Source organism: Pezoporus occidentalis, unplaced genomic scaffold (assembly GCF_034315485.1).
Source record: "Pezoporus occidentalis ecotype Australia unplaced genomic scaffold, CSIRO_AGI_Poc_V1 ctg18, whole genome shotgun sequence".
Taxonomy (NCBI): domain Eukaryota; kingdom Metazoa; phylum Chordata; class Aves; order Psittaciformes; family Psittacidae; genus Pezoporus; species Pezoporus occidentalis.
This window is the reverse complement of record NW_026913640.1, coordinates 1,277,814-1,302,463: the sequence shown is the minus strand read 5'-3', so window position 1 is coordinate 1,302,463 and position 24,650 is coordinate 1,277,814. Positions and strand designations below refer to the sequence as shown.

General features: G+C 35.4%; 1 protein-coding gene across 6 annotated transcripts in view; it reads right to left on the bottom strand.

The window, feature by feature from the left end:
• Positions 1 to 4,085: 4,085 nt before the first annotated feature.
• POSTN (periostin) overlaps positions 4,086 to 24,650 on the bottom strand; it is a 37,244-nt gene continuing 16,679 nt past the window's right edge. Inside the window, exons 9-24 of one of the 6 annotated variants that reach the window (XM_062615012.1) lie at positions 24,406 to 24,540; positions 24,173 to 24,321; positions 23,498 to 23,634; positions 22,633 to 22,763; positions 20,596 to 20,726; positions 20,318 to 20,420; positions 19,871 to 19,938; positions 19,255 to 19,300; positions 17,078 to 17,125; positions 13,873 to 13,968; positions 13,181 to 13,270; positions 11,566 to 11,643; positions 11,069 to 11,149; positions 8,210 to 8,296; positions 5,638 to 5,679; positions 4,086 to 5,368 (exon numbers count right to left, since the gene is read on the bottom strand). In XM_062615012.1, the coding sequence (XP_062470996.1) occupies positions 5,328 to 5,368; positions 5,638 to 5,679; positions 8,210 to 8,296; positions 11,069 to 11,149; positions 11,566 to 11,643; positions 13,181 to 13,270; positions 13,873 to 13,968; positions 17,078 to 17,125; positions 19,255 to 19,300; positions 19,871 to 19,938; positions 20,318 to 20,420; positions 20,596 to 20,726; positions 22,633 to 22,763; positions 23,498 to 23,634; positions 24,173 to 24,321; positions 24,406 to 24,540 (1,463 nt within the window). In that variant the 3' untranslated portion in view covers positions 4,086 to 5,327. The remainder of the gene's footprint in view (positions 5,369 to 5,637; positions 5,680 to 8,209; positions 8,297 to 11,068; positions 11,150 to 11,565; positions 11,644 to 13,180; positions 13,271 to 13,872; positions 13,969 to 17,077; positions 17,126 to 19,254; positions 19,301 to 19,870; positions 19,939 to 20,317; positions 20,421 to 20,595; positions 20,727 to 22,632; positions 22,764 to 23,497; positions 23,635 to 24,172; positions 24,322 to 24,405; positions 24,541 to 24,650) is intronic. The other 5 variants (XM_062615015.1, XM_062615013.1, XM_062615014.1 and 2 more) reach the window with 5 other exon arrangements.

Here is a 24,650-nt window from a genome sequence, read left to right as displayed (position 1 = left end):
AATTCATGGTTATATGGATCCATAGCTATATACACTACTATTTGTAGTATATACATTATTTACAGTAGTGTATATAGCTATGGATATATATAGTAGTGTATATAGCTAGTGTATATACACTACTATACACTAGTGTATAGTAGTGTATATAGCTATAGTAGTATATTTTTATATTGAAATGAGATGAAACACTGGACACAGTATTCTGCTATGCCTTCCATAGAATAGTTTTGGCCCATGCCAGCTTGCAGTTTTTGAGCCAATCATCTCATGCACTAGTCTGTGAACAACAGATTCCAGGAAATGTTCCAACAGACAGCATAGACAAGGCTGAAAAGATTTTGCTTTCTCTTTTCTTCCAACCCTGCAGGCAGTTAACTCCCGTACACTTTACCACAGTGCATACAATGCAAAACTTCCGTGTCACATTAAAGTGGCATCCTCAAAAGCACCATGTTATTTCACACACAATTTATAGCAGTGAAAACAAAAAAAAAGCGTTCCCCAGCCCTTGCCAAGAAAATGGAACCACATGGGCACCGGATGATAAAAGAAGCTGAGGACAAACTGTTGTATAGTATGGATGCAGACTGCATGAGCCACTGGATCTAAATACACAAGCAAAGTCTCTAGTTTTGTTTTATTTAGCAGTATATATACGGGAATTAAAATCAGAAGCCAAGAAGTCTGAGCAGGAAAGAGGTGGATAAGATCAGTAAGTGAAGCAAGAATGCAAAATCCAGCACATGAGAATGGGAGAACTTTATGATCCAAGGTATAATTGCTGTTTCCTTTCCTCTGAGTTGCAAGTTCTATCAGAGAGGTTACTTCTGTTCAACAAGAAAGAAATCTGTAGAAGAAAGCTTGAGCTCTGTGGTATTTAAAAGAAGACAGTTAAAGCAGCAAGAAAGGAGCATTTTAATCTAGTATGGCATTAGGAATAGATTTCTATGGCTGTAAAGGAGACTGAAAAAGTCTTTTGAACAAAAAGTACTGCTACTTTTAAATAAATAGTGTGCTGGGCTCCTGATGACATAGTGTCATCTTGATTTCTTACTAATTAGTTGTATCACAAGGAATTATCCTCCTCCCCATCTAGAATCTGTAGCTAATATTTCCTCTTCTGTGCTAGCAGTTGAACACAAAACTCATACATCACTGCATTCTTAATTAATGCTGGTTAAAAAAATGTTAATCTGTTGATGTGAAAATTTTTGTGTATGTCAAAACCAGATTATTGATATACTGAAAAAATCAACTTTTGGCAAATGTTGACAGGTGTTTATACTTTCATACTTCCATTTTCTTGATATGCTGTAAAAACACATTTGGAGAAAAGTGACACAACGGAGAAGGCAAGCTTTTGATACCTTCGTGCTTGTGGTTTATGCAGAAGAGACACAAAGGCAAACCTTCCTTTAATAACTGAACATGGATCCATGTGCCATCATGATTTTCAAAAAAAAGACTCTACATCACCCAAGGCCCAATTACAAAGAGGATGGAGTAATCCCCATGCATCTCATGGATCTCATACCAGGAACTTCTGCAGCTCAGTATTCAAATGAATCAGGTCTTCTTTTATTTAATCAGTGCCTAGACTGTTATCTCTACTTAGACCCTCCACCTGGGACTGACATGTAGCAGTTCTGAGACTCAGATACTAAAAGGGAAAATCACAATACACATTATTATCATCACCGTTAACGGAAAGAATAAACAGAATTTTATTTTGGAGAAGTTAATTTTGGTTATTTTGTCTTGTTCTTTATTGCAGGCAAATTTGGGTTTTATATGTATTATATTGGGTTTTATACGTATTATATTGGGTTTTATATGTATTATACTACGCAGAGTTAACATGACTGCAAAGATCAGAGGATCTGTTTAGGAAAATTTTGAGCGCATAGATCCATGCCAAAGAAGTGCTCAAGCATCCTTGCTGGTTACTTCATATTGCAGATATGAAAAAGAGGAAGACAGGACTGAAGTGATCATTTTATATCAAAAAACAAACATATTCAGTGATCTAGAATAAGACTTAATTCTGCTAGTTCAGGTATTTGCCCACCTTTTAATTTTCCTCCAATAGCAATTATGGCTATAAGATGATTCTTAAATTTTCAGTCTTCTCCTCTGACATATTTTTGTATATGCATTGGTCTGCACCTCAGATTTAACTTTATCTGTAAATATTTCTCTGTTGAAACCTTCACTCACTAATCTCAACCCTTGCAATATTTTATTTCAATTTTTTTTTTTTACTCTTTAGGACTTCCTTTCCATTTACAGCTTTGTGGTTGAATTCTTTCAGTGACATTGAGAAAGAGTTTATTGCTGTGACAATTTCAAGTTCCTTTTCCATCAACTCAGTGGGTGCTACTATGATGATATCCCTTGGCCATAATTTCTCCGCCTTGTAGCTTCTACTTTTATTTATTTATCTAATATATGAATACTATTCACCATGGTCTCCTCTGTTCAATACTTGTCAAATTATGATTATGAATATCCACCCTGTTTCATCACAAAGAAAAGCATGTAGATGTAATTCCTAGTTTCCAGAAAATTACAAGGTAACGATTAAAAGTGTAATTCTAACATTTCATTATTTTTAAAGAAAACATTAACATTTAGTGGTCTTATAGATCATTTATGTGACACCTACTGCTGACAAAACCGATAGATTTGGAAGCCTTTCCAGTTAAATATTCTTTGGCATCAGTTTTTCACACAGGATACCAAAGGAAGCAGATAAAGCCCTTTCAGAATTCCATCATCAACTCAGCTGGGCATTCCTACTTATAAATGTCCAAGAGGTTACAAGGAAACATCAAAGTGAAAAGTGAGTTCTCTATTATTAGTAAGCATTCTGACTTGGTAGTATGTTAACCCTTGTTTAAACACATGACATTAGTTTAAATTACTATGAGGTGTGAAGAATTAGATAATGGGGCAGTAGAAGTCGTAGTCACAAAAGTTCTCCAGTTCTGCTCTTTGGTTAAAGACTGTCTGTACTGAGACAGAAATTACTAAGTATATGAAAAGCAATTGAAAGAACATGTTGATTTTCTTTCTACATTGGGTTGTGGAAGGATTCTTGTTCAGATAAACAGAAAACGCCACACCATCAGTGATGGAGATGTCAGTGTACAGTGCAGCTAGGCAGAAACATTCTGTGTCCAAGGAAGGGCTCAGCGGACAGAGTGTATCAGGAAAACAAGTACTGATGTAGGAGTAGCTGCATTTCACTTGGATTATGTTAATGAAGGGTGAAGTACAGAAAGGTATTTTAGTGACTCAGAGAGGCTCTAAAATGTTATCAAATTCAAAAATATGACAAAATTAGTATTCCACATATTTATTACCACTTGAAAAGTTAACAACATCCTACCACACGACAGGTTTTAATGTAATATCTTGCCTTCTTCTGATTCCTCCCCAGTTCCTGTACATACTATATTTGTCATTTCCACTTCATTTTCTTCCCCATCTCTTTTTTTTTTTTTTTTTTTGAGAGAAAAGAGCACAGGCATATTCCTCCCCTGAGATAATTAAAATCTTATTTGACTGACAGATCACAGTGGCACAACAGTGAAGAAAGCAGATTAAAGTTAATGATTTAATGACAGTCAAAGGTCCCCAGGGGAAGATGGCATCTTTAGTTTATCCTCTAGGCAGACTTAAGAGTTCTCATTCTTCCCTAAGAGTTATCTAGCTCTTAACCAGTGTTAAAAGTTCTCCTTCCAACAAAACAGTATGATAGTAGATACTGAGATCACCTTACTGAGAGAGTCTGATAGCCTAGTAAGACTGTGCAACATATCAATCCAGCGCCCAGATAGCTTTGCCTTTCAGGGAATAGTGCTCATGGTGTGTGGTTATGGAATTAAGGAAGGTTTTTAATTGTGTTTAAAGAAAGTAATACATTTTAAGTGCATTAGCATGTGCTAGGTGAGAAAGGAAAACATCAGTTTGCTTCTGTAAAAATGTATTTTTTAACTAAAATCACACTAAAAGCTTAAAAATATTTAGAACTTGCCTTACAAATAAAAATAAATATTTGCAAAAGAAAGCAAGCATAGTTCAGCCAAATTCTTTATTGAGTACTTCTTTGAACCCAGAAGTATAAAAGCACACTAGACAACTTGTCTGAAACTTTGGTCTGCAGAATTAAGGCACTTTGAACACATTTTTCTACTCCATGAGTAATTGTTTGCCAACTTTTGTTAATAAAGGCAAAGAAGTTTTATGAGTACAAAACTAGAGGTATAAAATTGACACAATTTACAGGCAACTCCACATTAGTACCAGGCGTTAGCAAAATATGTTTTGATATAAAAGCTTTCAAGACATAGCCTCGTTTTTGTAAAACCTTTTTCTATGCTGAGTTAACTGTTTGCATGCATTTTATTTATCCTTTTTATAATCAACTTTAATAATCAAAATTTATTTAGGAAAATGTGGGAAGATGCTGAAGAATCTCAGTACATGTATTGGCATAGTGAATGATTTTTCTTAAAGAAGTCAACAGGATTAAAATTACATTTCAAGAAGCTCATAATGTTTGCTTTTCTTCTTTTTAAGAGCTTCCATTAGCCATATTACTAGAAGGCATTTGGATAGGCAATGCAGAACAAAAAGAAAAGGATACATTTAATGTAAGACACATTTATTTGTTTAGAAAAGGTAACATTACTGGTGTCATTATGACATTAAACACATGATGAAGATTGACTTATAAAAAGCATACAATACTACTGAACAAAAAGTGCTATTGTAATATCTCATATTTGCTTAGATTACTCCAGAAGTCCCCTGACGTGATCTTTTTTCTAGAAAGGATCTAATTTCAGTTACAGTTCTTATTTAGAGGAAATAATATTAAAAAACATTATATATAAAAAAAAATACATTCTGTATTGTTCCCTGCTCTTTTTAATCCAATTCTGCAAACACTTAGTAGCCAGCAAAAGAAGGAATCCTGGTTCTACAGAAGTTACAGGATCCCACCCTGAATAGTGCTTACTATCAAGAGCAGTTAAAGCACCAACCAATGGACTACTCTTTGAAAGTACTGCATTAGCAAGCAGCATCTGCAGCATCACATCTTTTTGTGGATTCCTGGTTCAGCTTACACTGTTATTGAAACAATGTCATTTTCTAAGGATCTTGCTTGGTTGTTTGTTTTTTTGTTTGTTTGGATTTGTTTGTTTGTTTTTTTTTGTTTTTTTGTTGTTGTTTTGTTTTTCTTTTAACCAGTTTCTTTTCCTCTCAAAGACCACGCTGTCAATTTGTAATTCTGTGGATTCCATCTTAGAAAGCTTTTAGTGGTTAGCTAGTCTTGTCCTCCTTCTTGCTGTTCCCCCTTGGAAAAATGGGAAAAACCTGATAAGTATTACTTATGATTATACATAATATAGTTCCAGTGTATACTGTATTTACTCGTGAAACAGATATAAAGAGGAAAGATGAAGCTCTATGTTAAAATTTCTTTATTAAAAAAAGCATAAATACAACTCTCTCCTTTTGAGCTGTTTTCTTAAGAGTTTTTTTTTTTTTCCTCATGACTATCAACATAACTGAGAATAATATTTGATGCATGTTAGTACATTTAAATATATGTTTTTCTTTTACCTTGTGTCCTCCTCGTTGGTTGTGCTTTCCGTACAGGTGCTTCTACAAAATTAGAAATATTGTAGTCAGAAATTATTTCTATGACCATTTTAATTAAAACTCATTAGAAATGTTGGAAACCCATTGTTGGCTTGTGAAGTTTGTTCTTTTAGGTTTTCAGTAAATTAAGAATTTCATCCCATTGGCATGTTGACTTGATAACCTGAAACAAGAATGCTTATAATACAATTCACACATTTCTGTTATGTGACACTATTGTTCCTACAATTCTGTCATGCACCAAATCTTAGCAACATTTCAAAAGTATTTTTACATTTTAACACTATGAAGTAATCCATTATTCACACCACTGATCTCCTATGGTTGGTTACATGATGTATGCAGGTGCCAGGATGTTTTGCCATGCTCTTCATTCAGCAAACACCATCTGACACTGTCAGCAATGTACAAGCTCAGATTAATGTACAGCCCAGGACTCAGTCTCAGCTTTTGGCAGAGGATGCCCAGGTCTGATGTGGAGAATTACTTCAGGAATTATTTGTGCTTGAAACTCAACCCTCATAAGATGGTGGCCACATTTCCATGTGTGTTTGGGCCTTGATTTGTAACTGCATTTTGAGTCCACATTTAGAGTTCAGTTAATTTTTTCAGAGACTATTGTTTTAAAGTGTAGAGTAGAGCAAGGGCTATTGAATACATACCACTCCCATTAGCGGATAAATGTGTTTTAAAAAATACTGATTCAGTGAAACTATGGACACTTTTTCCTCTTTCTCATCAAAAAGCTGAGACATTTTTTAAACCAGATTTCTCCTCACTGGGAGGAGAAACATTTCACAAGCATAAGAGAGAATTTTTCTGTAACTGTCACAGAAATGTTACTGCAGCTTTTTTAGTTCTTTACAACCATCAAGTATTGCATTTTTGCTTAACCAGCTTCAGTCAATAGTGTTTTCATCCTGAAACAGGGTATATAAATGCATAATCCTGAAATACTGGCTTCACCTCATTACAGCTGATGTGAAATACTGGGTATCTGCACCAATACATTCAAGCTCTGCACTGCCCTGACAAGAACAGAACATGGTCCACCAAAAGTATGATTTCCACACTTATATGCTATCCATATAATTATGCTTTCACATAAACCTCATGGTTGAAGGTCACATCTGTTTGCCATTTTCAGGCAATACTTGACTTCCCTGTATGTTTCGTACTACTCAGCATTGAAATCATAGAAACACTATGGCATAATTTCAGTATTTAGCATAGACTTCAAAATTAAGAAACCTATTTATTTAACTTCATTCTCCACAAGCCGTAAGATTTTTTCCTACTGTGTTGAGTTCTGGGGCCCCCAACAAAAGAGGATATGGACCTGTTTGAGTGTCCAGAGGAGGACCATGAAGATGATCAGAGGGCTGGAGCACCTTCCCTACAAAGACAGGCTAAGAGGGCTGGGGTTGTTCAGCCTGGAGAAGAGAAGGCTCTGAGAAGACCTTATAACAGTCTTCCAGTACCTAAAGGGGTCCTACAAGAAATCTGGAAAGGGACTTTATACAAGGGCGTGTAGGGATAGGACAAGGTGAATGGCTTTAAACTGCAAGGGAATAAATTTAGATTATATATAAGGGATAAATTCTTTCCTGTGAGGATGGTGAGGCACTGGCACAGGTTGCCCAGAGAAGCTGTGGCTGCCCCATCCTTGGCAGTGTGCAAGGCCAAGTTGGATGGGCTTTGAGCAACCTGGTCAAGTGGAAGGTGTCAATGCCAGTGGCAGGGAGGTTGGAACTAGATGATCTTTAAGGTCCCTTCTAACCCAAACCATTCTACGATTTAGTTCAAAGGCTGACAGCATAGTTTATTCTGCCTTATTAGAATCAGAGTTGGAAAAAGACATTCATACAGACAGGAAACAAACTCTGAATAAGCTACTTCTTAAATTTGAATGAAGCACATAAAAATACGTTTCTTACTCTTGAAGAACAAATTCCTTGTATAAAGCCAGACTGAATTGTATTTGGCTCCCGTAAGAGGTTCATTGACACCATTCAGCTTTTTCAAACACAAGAGCTTCCTTCATTTGAAAAAAGGATAAAGGTAGAAAAATTCCAGAATTCTGTGAGATATTTACTCTACCCCAGAGGTTATATTCCCTCCACTCTATACCCTTTCACCAAGCTGGGAACAGATCACATAAACACTGAGAAGAAATAACTCAAGTTAAAAACAACTCACGTGGTCTTCTGGGTGTGTTGTTTAGAGACAAGGCAATTCTTATGGTGGTTGTTCCTTCAAAAGTTTTACCTAAGCTTTGTAGTTAGACATTTCCTCTTGTCTACTACACTTGCCAAATGTTTTAGTCACTTTTAGCCACAAGGTAAGCCTCAACATTTCTCTCTGTAACACCAGTGAAAAAAATCTTTTCCAAAACAATTGTAAAACTCTTCTTGCCAAAATACTGGCTTTAGACCTAAGTAATTTTTGTGAACAGACACTATAAAACCCCACCTGGAATGATCACTTCAGACAAAACAGGTCTTGGTGATACTGGATTTTTAGGCAAACTAACCTTCCAGATGGACCTTCTTGATTTCTCTCTCGATAATCTGTGGCTCTCTCTCAATTACTTTAGTAACCTTGGTGTACTCAGTTCCAGCTATGATAAGCATCAAAAACAAATGAGTTAAATCTGGCATAGAATTTTTCCGTATGCAAGGAGCATTCAGTGGAAAAAATGTCACTTTGGGGGTGTAGGAGTATGCAGACCACCATATTATTCATGCTGTAAGGTCCCTCTCTTTTTCTTGACCCTGCCACAGGAGATTCCGTCTGTGGGGCGGAGTGTCATCCATTGCAAACTTGGCTCGACGCTTTGTTTCAGTAAAGACTGCCAATAGCAATAAGCACTGCTGGATATCGTATAGTGTTACAGCCCATATCAAATCATCCTTTTGCTTTAGACAGCAACAATACATTTTTTTGTGACGAGAGTCAGATTTAAATGTTTAGGAAATCTTCAGTAAAACAGAATAATTTTGATGTAGACAAGAGGTCCATAAAACATTGTCACTAGCAGCCATAAAGCAGCATGTGTATCTGCTTTTATTGGCTAAAAGCATGGTAAGGTATTATCATGGCAGCCAAGGGTAGCTGACTGAATAAATAATGGAAAAGATAGAGAAAAATCAAATTAAAACAAGAGATAAATCTGTCTATTCGTTCCATTGTAAAGCAGGATGCTTATGCAAACTAATATATAATAGCAAGGAAAAATAGTAAGAATTCAAGAGACAATATTGTCTTTTCCAAATTTTCTAAGAAGAAACTACTTATGTCTTTTCCATACGCATATAGAATCGCTGTGAGATGTGTCTCTATAGATTATGTCTATTTAATTGTGTATCTCTGTAATTGGAGATGTTTACAATTAAATTAGAATTGTTAGATTCTACCATAAGACCTGTTATGAGAATTTTTAACAGTTCTACAGATTCTGCAGGTTGAAGGAGGTGATCCTGCCCCTCTACTCTGCTCTCGTGAGACCTCATCTGGAGTATTGTGCGCAGTTCTGGTGTCCTCAACATAAAAAGGACATGGAACTGTTGGAACAAGTCTAGAGGGGGGCATGAGGATGATCAGGGGACTGGAGCACCTCCCATATAAAGACAAGCTGAGAACATTGGGGCTGTTCAGCCTGGAGAAGAGAAGTCTGCATGGAGACCTCATAGCAGGAAGGGGGCCTACAAGGGTGCTGAAGAGGAACTCTTCACTAGGGACTGTAGTGATAGGACAAGGGGTAGCGGGTTCAACCTTAAGCAGGGGAAATTTAGACTGGATATAAGGAATAAGTTCTTTCCTGTAAGGGTGGTGAGGCACTGGAATGGGTTGCCCAGGGAAGTTGTGAATGCTCCATCACTGGCAGTGTTCAAAGCCAGGTTCTACAGAGCCTTGGTTGGCATGGTTTAGTGTGAGGTGCCCCTGCCCATGGCAGGGGGTTGGAACTAGACGATCTTATGGTCTTTTCCAACCCTAACTATTCTATGATTCTATAAAGTTTGATCTTGCTCTTCACTGGTTGGTTGAAACCTATAGAATATAGTCCACTATATGGAGGGATTTTCTTGCTATAATTTCTTTCATTTTCAACTTTCAACGTTCCTTGTAATTATTCAACACTTAAAATAGACATGTCCAGAGAGTAACTCTTCACATAGGCAGGAAACTTAAAATAAAAATCCCTCTGGAAGTTCCTATTTATCACCAATGATCATAGGCAAATCCTAGCTTATTCAGTCAAATTGTAGGCAAATCTGTATAACTAAGGTTTAGATGTCTAAAACAGAAGAAAGAAACACAGTCTACGGTATTCATAACCATATCTTGGCTTTTCTCTAAAACTAGCTCTATTGCCAACTAGAACGGATCATATTTTTTTTAGTGGAGAGCTGTTCAGTTGTTCAGCATCACTATATTTTTTACTTAACTGAAGACATCTACAGAATTGTGCTTTTGAACAACTACATGATTTAGTTCATTGAACACACAGCTGGCTGTGAGGTACTTTACTAGTGGTCAAGTTTATAACTTGGTCAGTATTGAACATAAGATGAAGTGGATTCAATTCATTTATGCCAAGAGAAACATGCATACATATTTTTGAGCTTCTGGCTCAGGTTTAAGCTAACGTTTACTAAAAAAACTTCTCTTGAATTCTCTTTTTCTATTCCCCATTGCTATTATATGTAGTATTTCTAAGCTACATTAAGCAGAGAACATTCCAAATTCATAAATAAAGATTAATTTTTAGCACAAATTCTTTTACTAGTTTTCTACAGCTACTGGTTATATATTGCCAAAACTGTTAGAATTAAGACAGCAAGAAGGAAAGAAAACCATTCCTTGGAATGCTATATTTGAAGAGAATTATAGTTAATGCCTTGATATCCATTGCCTGTAAGCACTGACAGAAGGATGCTAAACATGCCTTGAATTGTTAACTTGAGGGCAATGAATATTCATTTCTGAAGAACAGATAAGTAAGTTGAATTTGGCCTATTACATTACTTTCCACTTCATAAGTGCTTTTCACAGATTTAAATTCGTTGGGGAAAAAAAAATAAAAATTCACAGTTAGAGGAATAAATCTTCATTGCTCCCCCGAGGTTTAATTAGATAACTTTTTAAAGACTGAAAACCACCAAATATATTTTTTTCATGACCAATATAATAAAAAATTATTAATCAAATTTTGGTACTTATTTCCATTTCACAGACATCTGACCCTTCATATATGGCATTCTAATTTTTATGCCATTAAAATTACACTTCTGCTAAGTCAGTCTTTAAAACGTTGAGATCAACATATCTGAGAGGCATTTCAGTTGTCATAACCTCTTGCGAAAACGTTAGTTATAGTACAATGAATTACCTCCCTGCAGAAGTCTTTTGATTTCTTCATCTTCAAGTAAATGACCATCACCTTCAATAAATTTGGTCACCTTGGTAACCTCTGACAGAATACAGGTTATGGCAAGAAGTTGATTTACAGAAAACATTTGACAATTCTGTAACAGCATATTACTGAATTAATCCTGTCATAGATTTTGCTGAATTACAAAATTAATCTGTTATAATATTAAATTCCATGTAAACACTGAAAGCACAATTTTATGAGAAACATAGCATATTATGTACTAAAGCCAGGCAGCATCAACTCTGAGGATGGCTGAAATGTGAAGATCAGAGACTCAAAACAGAACATTAGATTTAGATATTTCTCAGGTTCTGAGGTATAATCTCTGGGTATGATTTTACAGTATAAGCATGTTTGCTGAAAACATGAAGCATCCATTTAGTAATTACTTAAGTAATACAATTTTTAATATTGATTTTTTTAAAGGAAAGGAAGAAAACAAGGTTACTAACCTTCTTCAAGCAATTTCTTTAACTTTTCTTCATTGTCTGAACCACCTGCAGTAATTCTGGTATATTTTATTTCAGGACCTGAAAAAAAGATGTGTGAGACAGTGCTTTAATCAGATATAACAGTGTTGCCTTTTAAACTAATTTTTCCTATTTAAAACTTAGGATGGTTTCATAGTTAAGATTCTTTAATCTGATTTTATGATCATTTACTTTCACTGTGTCCCAAATCAAAGTGCAAGAGGATTACTAAGCGTATTTAAATCTATTCAGGAAAGTACTTAGACAAATATAACATACAGTAAGTAAGTAAGATACAGTAAGAATATCTGCTCACAAACTTAAATTAAGACACAGTTTTAAACATTTTGTTGCATTAGCTCATAAATTACATATTTCCTAAGTGCAAAAAGAGTCTGGATCCACTGTTGTAAATAGATATCATTGCCTTTATTACTGCTATGAATAATTTCAAATCATAATATTTGAGATTCTTTATCAGTTTCCAGTACAGAAGGAAGAGAGGAAAATATTAGGTCTGAAACACTTGCATTTTATATTAAATTGGCCATTTTGTGTGGGCTATTAGTAAAATTTGAATTTGAAAAATGAGAAAAATGTCATTTTATATTCTTGTGTTGAAAAAAATACCCACTTTTACTAGAAACCACTAATGTTTTTCATTCAGTTATTTCCATTGTAGTAAATAGTTATATGGGAATAACTTAAGTTTCATTCTTTATTTCTCTCTTGCTTGAATGACTTCCCACTAAGTCAGCATGTTCCTATAGTGCTGTCTTTCCCTTACAGCTGCTCCAGTAGACAGAATTTTAATGGCAGCATTCAGACTGATATTTAGCCAAGCAGATCAAAATGTGTTAGCAAAGAACTTGAGATTGTTTAAATATGCCCTCTTCCCTTTTCAATTGCTGTGAAGTTTCTAGAATTCTTAAAGAAATATCTATTAGGTCAAATACACTTGAAATTGGCCAATTTCAAGTATTTTAGCCAAAGAGTAATTGGCCAAAGAGTTTGAAAGTTAGTGTGGGAGAAGATCAAAGCACACAGATGCACATTGATTTTATCTTATATTAGCTGAATACAAATGTCAATGGAGGCCACTCCTTACAAAGAAACAGAGAAGTTGTTTTTTGGAAATGACTGTCAAGGAAGCTTGGGATGACATGCAGAAGTAGGTATCTACACACTGAAGATCTACCTTTGGTCAAATGAAACCTACCTGGAGATACACAACTCCAAAATTCACTCACACACAAAAAAGCCTTCTATCTTAAAGAAAATCAGACTAAAAAAATGCAATAAAAGCAGTCTTATCTCAGGCATATAGAAAAGACAAAAAAAAAAAAAAAAAAAAGAGAACAAACAAAGGACAATTTGTTATTGTTTTGCATTCTGTTAAAATATTCTTGCCATTTCTTGTATATGTGTGTGTATCACACACAGCCAGAATTTGGGCCATACATAGGCAGTGGGAAGCATTAGGGGAAAAAGACTTCTTCAGGAAATGCAACTTAGGCATTAGGACCAAATTTAAGTTATATTACTTTTATATCTAATGGTGAACTTTAATAAGTTTGAAAAGCTTGGCATAATTTACCTTGAATAATTCTTTCTTCTGTTACTTTTTTCTCTGTCACTTCCACAGGTCGCCCATCAATGATTTTGGTGTATGTTTTAATAATTGGTTCTATAAGGATTTTTAAATTGAATACATTAAGCAAGTAATGAACAGTGTTATAAGTGCTGTTTTTGAGACGCTGTAACTTACTGAAGGACACAAGGAAAAAATATAGCATGTTTTACAAGATAAAAATGTTCAGAAAAGACTAGGAACTAAGTTTCCTCAAAGTTTTAGGATGGCCAGATGCTGTTTTCCTTTAAAAAATCCCCTGGATGTGAACTTTCAATGTCCCTAGCAAAGCAGAAGCCAAAGTTTACCTCTCTAGCTAATAAAAATTGCCTTTCTATCACAGAATCACATAATGTATTTTTGATTGCAGGACAAAAACCAGCAAATAATTCTTAACTGAGACATGTTATGTCAGCATGCAGAATATTTCTAACAGTGTCTTGACTGTAGCTATGGAACATGGCTAGGCAAAAAAAAACCCAAGTTTTTGAAATGCACATGTAAGAATGAAATGATTCAATAACCTTACAAAGCTTCAAGAATGTATTGTTAAAACAGGTTTTTAACAGAACATCACCTATGTAATTAGAAACTGACTGGGAACAGTTAATGATTCAGATTTTAACTAATACAAATTGAGTTGCTGAAAGCATACCAACCTCCATGAATCACTTTAGTTACTGTCTCCCCTTCCCTGACTATTTTGAATTCAGGTTCCCCTTCAATTAATTTAGTGAGTTGTGTGATAGATGGGTCTGTGACATAGGAGAAAAACAACATGTTACATAGTCATAAAAATATTTATGGTATTCCACGGGGCTGAGATGAAGCTAAAATTATTCCCCCTACCCTAAATAAACCAAATGACTATAACAAAGGATTTTTAAAATCTGAAAAACCATTTGCACTGATACTGTGCAATCTTGCACTTCCTCCCATGCAATCTTCAATTCAGATCCTATTGCATGCTTACTATTTACAATTTCATTATTTTTATGTATCTGATTATTTTTAACATCTCTTGACAAGTCTCAGGCAAAAACCAGATCCTCAGAAGCTGAAAGGAAGACTTCCTCTACATATATTGGTAGAGAAGGCTACTCTACAGCACTGCTGGAATCTTACACCTGTTGCTCCACGAGTGAACAGTGTGCAAACTACTGTGTGAAAGCTTAGAAAAGAAATAGAGAGAGAAATGTTTCTCTTGTTATTTGCAACAAACTGTATAGGTATCCAAGAGGAGACTAAGTCTTTTAATCAGAATTCCCTTATGGTTAGATTATATATTTATGTATTTATTTATTATTTGTTGGTTTGGGGGTGTTTTAGCTTGTTTTAAGAGGGTTTTAAATTAGACTTAGCCAGTGGTCACCCAGCTTAAAGAAATAAAAGTAAACCAGAGATCAACTGGGGCAGCTGTAATGATATCTATCAGCATTAAAGTCTGACATTCTTTGATTTGCGTGGGAGAGGTCATCTTGATTTCAATAGCCAAAACAAACCTCTTAATCTTGTGCAGTCCCTATAGACCACACTGATCCAAACATTATCTCTGCCTGACAAGCTGGAGCAGCAGACATTAAATAAATTAAGGACATACCATTGATGCAGTCATTTAGCAGGAATAACACAGTTCTGTAATGAGTGTTACAGCAGCACTTCTACTTAAGAACTTGCTTTAGCAGACAGTTCCTTTATTCACTTTTCAGACTTAGAAACTTAACACAGTCTACCTCTCTCACTTTCATTAAAAAAAAACTTAAAAACCTTTCTTTATATGAATTTATGTAGAAGTCGATACTGCATAGATTTTTTGTTTTTTAATTACTGACCAGAATCTAACAGTAGCTTTCAATACATGTGCCTGGTGTTAATTGCTGAAAACAGTACAATCCAGGCTAACTGGTATCCTTCAATAGTAGCAAATCCATGCATACATTTTTGTTTGCTTTTGCAGCAGATGATTGCATAAGTTAGAATTCAGAGCTAAATAATTCATTTATTTGCTGCAGATGAAATTATATGACAGGATCATAATGATGCCTAGTTATTATAGAGCTCTAATCATCTGTTCTACATTTTAAATAACTGAAACACCCATTGCTTTTTCTATTATTTCTAATTTACTGTACCTTCCTATGTGATTGATACAGCAGATGTATGCAAAACAAAAGGTACAACCATAGTTTGCTATACTGCCTACTCTAAGATCAATCCTTTGAAAATTTAATCCATTAAGATTTGGGTTTCAATCAAATTTAACTTTTTGATCCCCTTAACTTGCCTATGTAAGGACAATGGGCCCAAAACTCAAGTAGGAAACACTTAGATAGGAAAGGGCAGACATCACCCTCTGAACTTGGTGTTGGTGTTTTTTCTTTTTTTACTGAAATCTGCTTTCCATCCTGATCTGCTAGAACTTTCTGACACATATTACACAAATTAACATGCAACTTTGCCAGTTCTTTTTCTGCAGAAAATCATGAGTTTAATTGATTTTGATGTGAGCTGCTACTCACTCCTGTTACTACTGGTAAGCTCAGAAGGGCCAGACTTGGCTTTATTGGTGATTCTTTCTGAATCATCAGCATGAAGGCTGTGCTGGCCAGAGACCATTCCCTGGAGCATGTCCCAAATCAGAAATACCGTAATGGCAGTGGCAACGCTTCAATACTCACTAACATACAAAATTACTTTTTCTGGTGAATAATATTTAGTTGTATATTTGACTACAGAAGCTCTCAGACATTCAATTTTTTGTTTCAGTTAACTTTCAACTTCCAAACATCATGTAAATCAGCTAAACTATATACCCTGTCTGTAACATAAAAGAACAGGTACATTCAGAGAGTGATTCACCTTTATCATAAGAAGATTTCTAAAATATCTTGGTTGAATTGCCATGTGCAATAATCTATCTATTTATATTGCTCTGTGGATCTGATCTTGTGATGCAGACTAGCCAGTAAAGATCAGCAGATATATGAAAGATGGTGGCTAATCCTAAATGGCATTAAGCACAGACAAGCTGCTGAAAAAGCAAGATCATGTCATTTCTGCTGAGAGTCCTCCCAGAAACAATGATTAAACAATCTGGACATTTTAAACTGCCTTTCTCTTCAGCTGGGCTCAACAAGATTCCCTTTGAGCATTTCTATTTCAGTGGGGAACTGGAGATCATGAGCTATGTATCTGGTCTAAGTGAAACCAATGGTTGTTTCAGTTAAGTTACGAATCATGAGTGATTTTGGCAGTGCCAGCTCCACTTGCTGTTTTTTTTCAGTTCCATCACTGATCTTTAAGTCATGCTTTTGCCCTGAGAAATTGGAAAAAAAAGTTTGGCTAACTGTCCTTCCCAGGCATCTGACAGATATTGATATTTAGAACTGATTGAAAACCATTGAGAAAAGAACAGATTTTTTTTTTCCTTCAAAGTATTAGAAACAAGTCTAATTATTTAAAAAAAAAAAACCAGTTTCAGTAAAAAAGAGTTTTAATTAAAAGGCTTTTTAAAATGTTCTAACAAAAAATTAATCTGAAAAGGACATGCTTTTATTGAAATTATGCAAAGATTTCAGGCACATAAAGAAATGGTTTGAAAAAAGACGATTTTAAAATTATTTTTTTAAATGCCCATAGAAAAAGGATAGAATCCATTCAGGAGAACAACTGTGGTAAATATTTTTATGCAAAATGTTTCAGCCAGTTCTAATTACAATATTTGTATCTTTGCTTTTCTAGCAAAGTGCTAAATGTCCTGGAGTTAAGTACAAAATGCATCCTATAAAAGAAATATATGCAATATATATTCTATATATGTATTTGAACATATAGAGAAATATATATACTAGGGGCCTCATTTACCTTCCTTTCTGATGATGGGCTGAACGTTGCTTTCAATTATGTTAATTTCTGAAAGTATAGAAAATGGAATGTAAAGCACATTCTTATAGTTTCTTCATGGTAATCAGTCACATTTGGTCTGTTCAAAAAGGTGTGGGTAAAGTGATAGATATCAATGATTGAAAAACTAACTCTAGAGATCTAGAGTATGGATTTCAGTTCTAGTTGTTAAATGGTGGTGTATATAAGTCACCTGTAGACAGAGTCTGCTGCCATGCTATTTGCCTTTCTTTGTGCCTTATGATACCCACTAGTCATGAAACCTATGATAATGTAAGGCACGTAATAATAACAGCTCATACTGTTCCCTGCATAAAGACTTGCACAATTCCCTGACTTATCTTATATGAAAATCTTGAGCTTTTCTTTTTTTCAGGGAGCTGACCTGGTAAATGGAGGAACCCCCTGACATTCAGAACTATTCTTGTACATGATAGAACATCATGGAAAGCACAACAGTGGTGCCCTTGAGAGATCAACGTCTCCCTCTACACCTAAGACAGACTCAAATATTCATTGAATAACTCTGACAGATTGTTATTTGACTTGTATCCATTCAATGGTAGAGAAACCTTTGCTGGTAGAGAGGTTTCATCCTTTCCATTCCTGCATTTAACTAAATCAGCAGCTACAGCTTGATGTCTGACATTGACCTCCCTTGCTTCAGTTCACGGGCATTGCTTCTTGTGCTACTCTCATTCACCATGGGAGATAGAATCATAGAATCACAGAATATCTCAAGTTGGAAAGGACCTATAAGGATCGCCGAGTTCAACTCCCTGCTCCTCACAGGACTATCTAAAATTAAACCATATGACTAAGAGCATCATCCAGACACTCCTGAACACTCACAGGCTTGATACCATGATTATTTCCCTGGGGAGCCTGTTGCAGTGACCAGCCACACTCAGTGAAGAAGCTTTTCCCAATGACCAATCCGAACTTCCCCTGCTGTAGCTTCATTCCATTTTCACGTGTCCTATCACTGATCACCACAGAGACATCAGCACCTCCTTCTCCACTTTTCCCCTTGAGGGAATTGTAGACTGTGATGTCTTGCCTTTGAGGCTTTTCACCCTCTTGATTGCCTGCCTCTGGACACACCGCAATAGTTCAATGTCCTCATGCTGAGGAACCCCAGAGTGGTTGACACAGGGCTGCACCTATGCAGTGCAGAGCAGGGCAATCACAACTGGCTGGCTATGCTGTTGCTGGATGCACCCAGGACATGGCTTGCCTTCTGGACTGTCAGGGCACACTGTTGGCTCATATTCAACTTGTCATCAAGATAGATTATTTCTTTTTTTTTTTCAAGAGTCTTTTAAATTCAGTGTGTCCATTCTCAATTTTCAAAAGCCTCATGTGATGGTCTTCATTTCTACTGAGAAATGTGTGTAGAATTCCATAGAAATTTCATCATCTGCCTAAATTCACATTTCCCCACAAGGAAAAGCTTCAGCAGAAACTTTGTTTTCTAACAGATTGCTTCAATGGGTTCTACTTTGTATGTAGAAGCTAAAGGCAAACCCTGAGAAAGGCTGCAAGAGAGCAAAAAGTATTTCATTTTTTACATTTGCTCCCTAAAGAGAAAATGGTTAGAATAACCACCTCTCGCACAGGCATCATATTTGCATGGACGGGAGACAGGTGAAATAGGTATATTTCTGTCCTCTGGAAGCATTTATGAAAAAGAAAAAAAAAGAAAAAGAAAAGCATTTCAGTGCAGAGTTTGGTCAATGCTACACCTTGGACAGTCAGCACAGTACAATGTTACATCTTGGAGAGAGAGGAAGTACAACTCTGCTGTGCAACAAACATTGAACCTTGGCTGAAAACTTAAAAAAAACAATCCTTTCCATATGTATCTTGCTTACTCCAAAGAGTCTGACTTACTTCAGGGTTATTTTCCTGTCACACATCTAGAAAGGGAAAAAATATGTACGGTAGCACATCAGCCAGAAATATTCTACTTTGAATCTTTCTCTTCCTGTGCTTCACTGGCACATCTTACTTTCACAGAAATTGCTTTTTTTTTTTTTTTTGATTGAAAACAAAATAGATCTGTGATTCAAGATTAGAATTGGCAACATTTAAAAAGCAATCTCAAACCCATCTGGCAATATTTAAAATGAACTTACTGTAAAACGTCAGTGGAATCTCTTTGAACGCACTGTCACGAACAAACTATAAATACAGAAAAGTAATTTAAAAAATGAAAAGAAGGAGCACTTTCTTTCTAGTTTCCTAATGAGTGTTAGTAGGATTTACCGCTTCATTTATCTAGAGGTTTGTTTAGATCCTCTCATTCATTGTTGAGGGCAAGTGTAATCTCAAAAGGATAGCTGAGATAGATAAAGATGCCTATTTTTCTCCACATGCTATTGAGGCCGGTGGTTTTAATGACATAACAATTTAGTCACTCAGCATTTCGTTCACAGACAGATTGCCTCAAGAATTTAGAAGTGATTAAATTTGCTGGAATGATAAAGTATACCTGAACCAAAGAACAGATTCTGGCCAGTTCACATTGGAGTTATACAAATGCAAATATTCTGCAAGTATTTGGTGTTGAAGAACATAAATTCTAACTATTAACTGCAGAGTATGATTCATGATTATATTTGGGTAATTGAAAGCTATTGAATGTGTTGTCTGCTGAAGAAACAGAGGGACCAGAAAATAATTTACAAATTATAATGTATACAGTTTCACAGATCCTGCAAAAGGACAAAGGGGTCATTATTCAAAGAGTACCTTAATTTGAATGTACTTAATCAACTTCTTCAGGATTGTGAGCAACTGATCATTTCCAACAGGCAGATCTGACAAAAGAAATAGGCATGTAAGAGAGAACATACATCTGTGTTCATTTTGCTTTTATTTACAATGATCAGGAGATGTAATCACTCTCAAACACTCACACAAATGTGTACTTGTACATATACATTCTTCCATATGAGTGGAAAAGATAGCCTATGGCATGTTGTCTACCACCTAATTGACTTTCACAGAATTTTGAAGAGTTTCCATGGTTTCAACCCGGGTTCTTCCACAAAATGAGTAGTGAGGTAAATTTCCTGTTTCTTATTCCACACAGAAATTGTCTCTTCAAAGGAATTACATTTTTTTGAGTTATTTCACCTACATAACATGTAAACAGATTCAGAAGAGTGTGTATAAATTCCATGAACTAATACTCACCTGCTGGATACAGGAGTTTATCAATAACATGAATGACACCATTGGTTGCCATGAGATCAGATTCTCTTGATTTCAGTTCATTAACTAGAAGGGTATCATTTACCTGGTAAAAGATGAAAAGAGAACACAAATTGTTAGGGACATTAAAAAAAAACAAACACCCAAACCCTAATATAATGTTCAGAGAAATGCATCCCATTCTGTAATGTGGATAGGCATGGAATGTCAAAACCCTGTTACAAGGCTGTATCCGTGAGACTTCCTTTTCAACACTTAACTGTTTTCAAGTAGAGTTTCCCTCCTTGGATGGTTTTAAGAATGTTTGTCACACCAGGCTCAAAGCCACTTCCAATGAAAACTCCTTGTGTTAAGTGGTAAAGAAGAATATTCCTGAGAGCATTTTTGTCTCCTATTTAAAAAGAAAAGTAGAAGTAATAACTAAGCAGTTCTAAAACACATCTGCTTACTGTTACATGTAATATTGACCATGCTATTACAAGTTTCATATTAACATTACATGCTGATATTGACTGTTACTAGGAGTTTCAGCCTTGATGAAACTTCAATGGAAAAATGCTCTTTAGAATTTTTTCCTGATGTCTCTTTTGGAGAAAATTTTCTTACTCTGCTTTTTGTTTTGATCACAGATATTACCGCAATTCACTTTAATACTAAAATGCAATTAAATGCTTTTCTGCCTACTAAAATTAACACTGAGATTTTCTGACTGGACCATTCATAGATGGCGTCAAGTTACACGCAAAGCTTACACTTGGCCATTCAAAAGCTGATTTCAGCAACTATCAGATTAGCTTTGTTCTATGCCACAATAGCTATTGGTTAAAATAATCTTTGGTTTGTGTCTTTCTTACAGATGAAAAAAAAGTTCTTATATTCCTTAATAAGCAAGGTAATTTCTTCAAAAAAGCCAAGACAGACAGAATTCCAGAGAGAAATCTTACACAAAAAATGGACATTTTGCTGAAACAAAAAAGAAAAAAAAAAAGAAAGGAACAAAGATGGTAAATTAAAATCTCATTTGCCAAAGTAGAAACTGAGCAACAATGACAGGAAAAGATAGTGCATAAAGCCTTTGTAAAGCAGAATATAATTGTATTCTTAATTACAGAAATAATCCAAAATGGCATGGGCCTTGAGTATAACATCAAATTGTGGATTAAGATAAAAATAATAGACCTGATAAATTCAATCTTTGTTAATAAAATAACTATAGCACAGAATCACAGAATACAGCCCAATAAAACCAGAACAATGTCATTTATCCAGCTACTTCAGGTTGCAGCCTTGGGACAAGCTTAATTTCATTTTATAGCTAGCTAATGTTAGTCATTTAAATTGTTATTTTACTGTTAGTCACTAAAGACACACAACACTAGAAGGTAATTAAGACCCTATCATGACTTTAAAGAGATAGCTAATTCAAATTCACAGTGCCTTGTCAGTGAGACAAAGGCTGTAGAGAGCTGGGTTGCTGCTTATCAATGCTTTGAGCTGGATTCTTTGAAGGCATTAAGGATTCATGGGATTTGGCTTCATGTCATCAAACTTTGGCCTAAAATGTGCAGTAATGGAAAATCTGACTGACCTTCTAATGTGGGATTCAAGGCAATCACTCCTCCTGTATTTGTGCACAAGCTATGTTCACATTACTCTCAAATACACTAAAAATAGTCATAGTGCTATGGCCACAGTCTACCTCTCTAGTGGGAAATTCTGCAGGAGATATGGAGTATTCAGTGTTTCTTCTCTTATGGTAATAAAGCATGAAATTAAACTACAAAAAATTGAAATTACATAAAATTGAATTTAACAATGCATATTAAATATTTAACTTGTAGAGCACAAGTGATATTAGAGATTGCTGGGCAGAGAAGAGAAAGGAATGACAGGAAAGTCAGTATTAAATATCTTTTACTGCAATGGCCACAACTAGAAAAGAAAGAGAATAGAAGAGACGTGTCAGCTGAAAAAAAATTATAGCAAGGTTGAATAATGACAAGTTAAAACTAATTCAGTGAATGTAGATTTTAGCTTTGATGGTAATTACATCTTGGAATAATACTATATTAAGGATTGAAGTTTAAATTTCAATTCAAGTTGGTTGTTTGGGGTTTTTTTTCAAAAAGGTATTTTCTCTATTCCCCAAGAAGGAATGAATTTAAGGATGGCCTATGACCTGCTCTTAGTCAAAAGTAAACTGTTTTATCAGATAGCTTTTGTGTAAGAAAAGCACTAGCAACCTTTCCCTTCAGTTTTACCTTTGCTTATATTTCTGTTTTTCTTATGTTACTTACTTATCAGTATATCCTTATCATCATCAGTCAAACCTTTAAAGGCATCATTAGTAGGAACAAATAGAGTCCATTCTCCAGGTCGTGACAGAACATCATCTAAATCTGCAGCTTTCACCAGACTGAGGAAAACACTGTTTATCACAAAGAAACAAACCAAAAATAATAAACTGCACTTGGGTCCAGGCCTTTAGTTTCCTCATTTTTTGACAATGCAACGATCTCACTATTTCCCAGAAGCAGAAGAGGGAAATCAGAAAAAAGGACAGTCTTAAAAGTAGCAGACTGAAGAAAAAGGATTTGAAGGGGAGAAAAAAAAGTTGTCAGACTGTATCAGAGCAGAATTCATCAAATTAAGTCCCCACCAATCAAAGAGATGAAGAGAAGATGACAAGAGTGGTTATTTTTCTAAAAGTATGGAGATACTTGCAGGAAGGAGACAGAAATATGTACTGGAAGGGCATAAAGTCATGCTGCATCCATATGGAATAGTACTACTCATTAACTAAACCACCAGACACTGCTGTATTTATAGTCCTGGAGGTATTATCCAATTTTGTCTTTTTACTCCTCTCACTCTGGTGTCTTATGGGTAACTGTGTACCTAAACAACCATTGTAACATTAAGTCTGAGAGCGATTTCAGCATATAGCTAGAGAAGAACACTTTTTCTTTTTGTTCCCCAACCTCCCACATTTTCTTTCTCCTTCTTAATTTTTTTTTTTTTTGAGGAGGCAATAAAGCCTTCCCTGCCCTCCATGTTTCTCAAAATTCAACAACCCGCAATTATTTCTCAGATCAGCTGTGCTGTATATCCTAGAGTTGTTATCTCTAGGGAAATATCAGGGCTGTCAAAACCACTACTCACCTAAAACGCTTATCATTCCTCAGCATTTCATGCAGTGTATTTTCTGCTGGATTGATGATCTGTCTGAAGATGTGAATAAAACCATTCCTTCCTTCTTTACTTCCTCTGACCATGCATGAATTTTCAACACATACAGCCTGATTAAAAGAGAAACAAGTGCAGCTTTCACACAGTGATACACATTTAAACATATCTGATAAAATGAGATGGATACATACTTCCCAACAGGTTTCTAAATTTAAACATAAGATTCATATTCATTTCCTACAGTCACATTTTGTGTTCTTGCCAGGAAATCTGGTATTGCTTGAGAAAGCAAAAGTAGCAAAATCTGGATTAAGTTTATATGGTGCAAATATTTCCAAACTTGATTTTTTAGCTTCCCTTGAGAATTCTCTTAACTAGTTCTAAACAAACAAACAAAATGTTAAAAATTAAATAATGGTGTGCCAAATACAGAATTCTGCCTTGTTTTCGCAGTGTCTTCCATGCAAACAAGTTCCTATTGATAAAGATTAGATTTTCACACTTTCTTAGCCTTAAAGCTTGAAATTTTTTGCTAGACAATCATGTTGTGAAATGTTGGAGGTTTTGTTCCACTTTGTCTTTTACCTTTTCATAATTCTTCATTTTCATAGTTGGGATACATACTGTTAGAAAGCCCCATTCACTTACTGTGCGATACACAAAGACCCTAAGCAATTTTCCTCCAATTGTCTCCAGCTCTTGTCCATTGTACAGCTCATTGAGCCCGACTTTCACTTTTATAATGTGATTCTGCAGGATTGTTTTAAGAAGGCGTTGATCCATCCTTAAGGTGTCATCTATAAAAAAATATAAGTATTACTATGTAGCATATATTCTTACCTATTTTTACATCCAGAGCATAATCTTTTAAGGCTACTAACCTGAGAAAGCACCATTCAGAGGTGCCAGAAGAGTGTATTGGCCTTCAGGTCTTAAAGAAGATGCAAGTCCTACCTGTGTCACCAGGTCTGTAAAAGTTGTCTGCTGGGCACCACCAAGCTCAATGACTTGCTTGGCTGCAAATAAGACAAAACATTTTAGCACACAGTTTATTCCTTTTCCTGGATTCTCCATGCTTATCCATAACAAGAGAGCTGAGGGAATATAGGTAAGATTGTAGAAAACA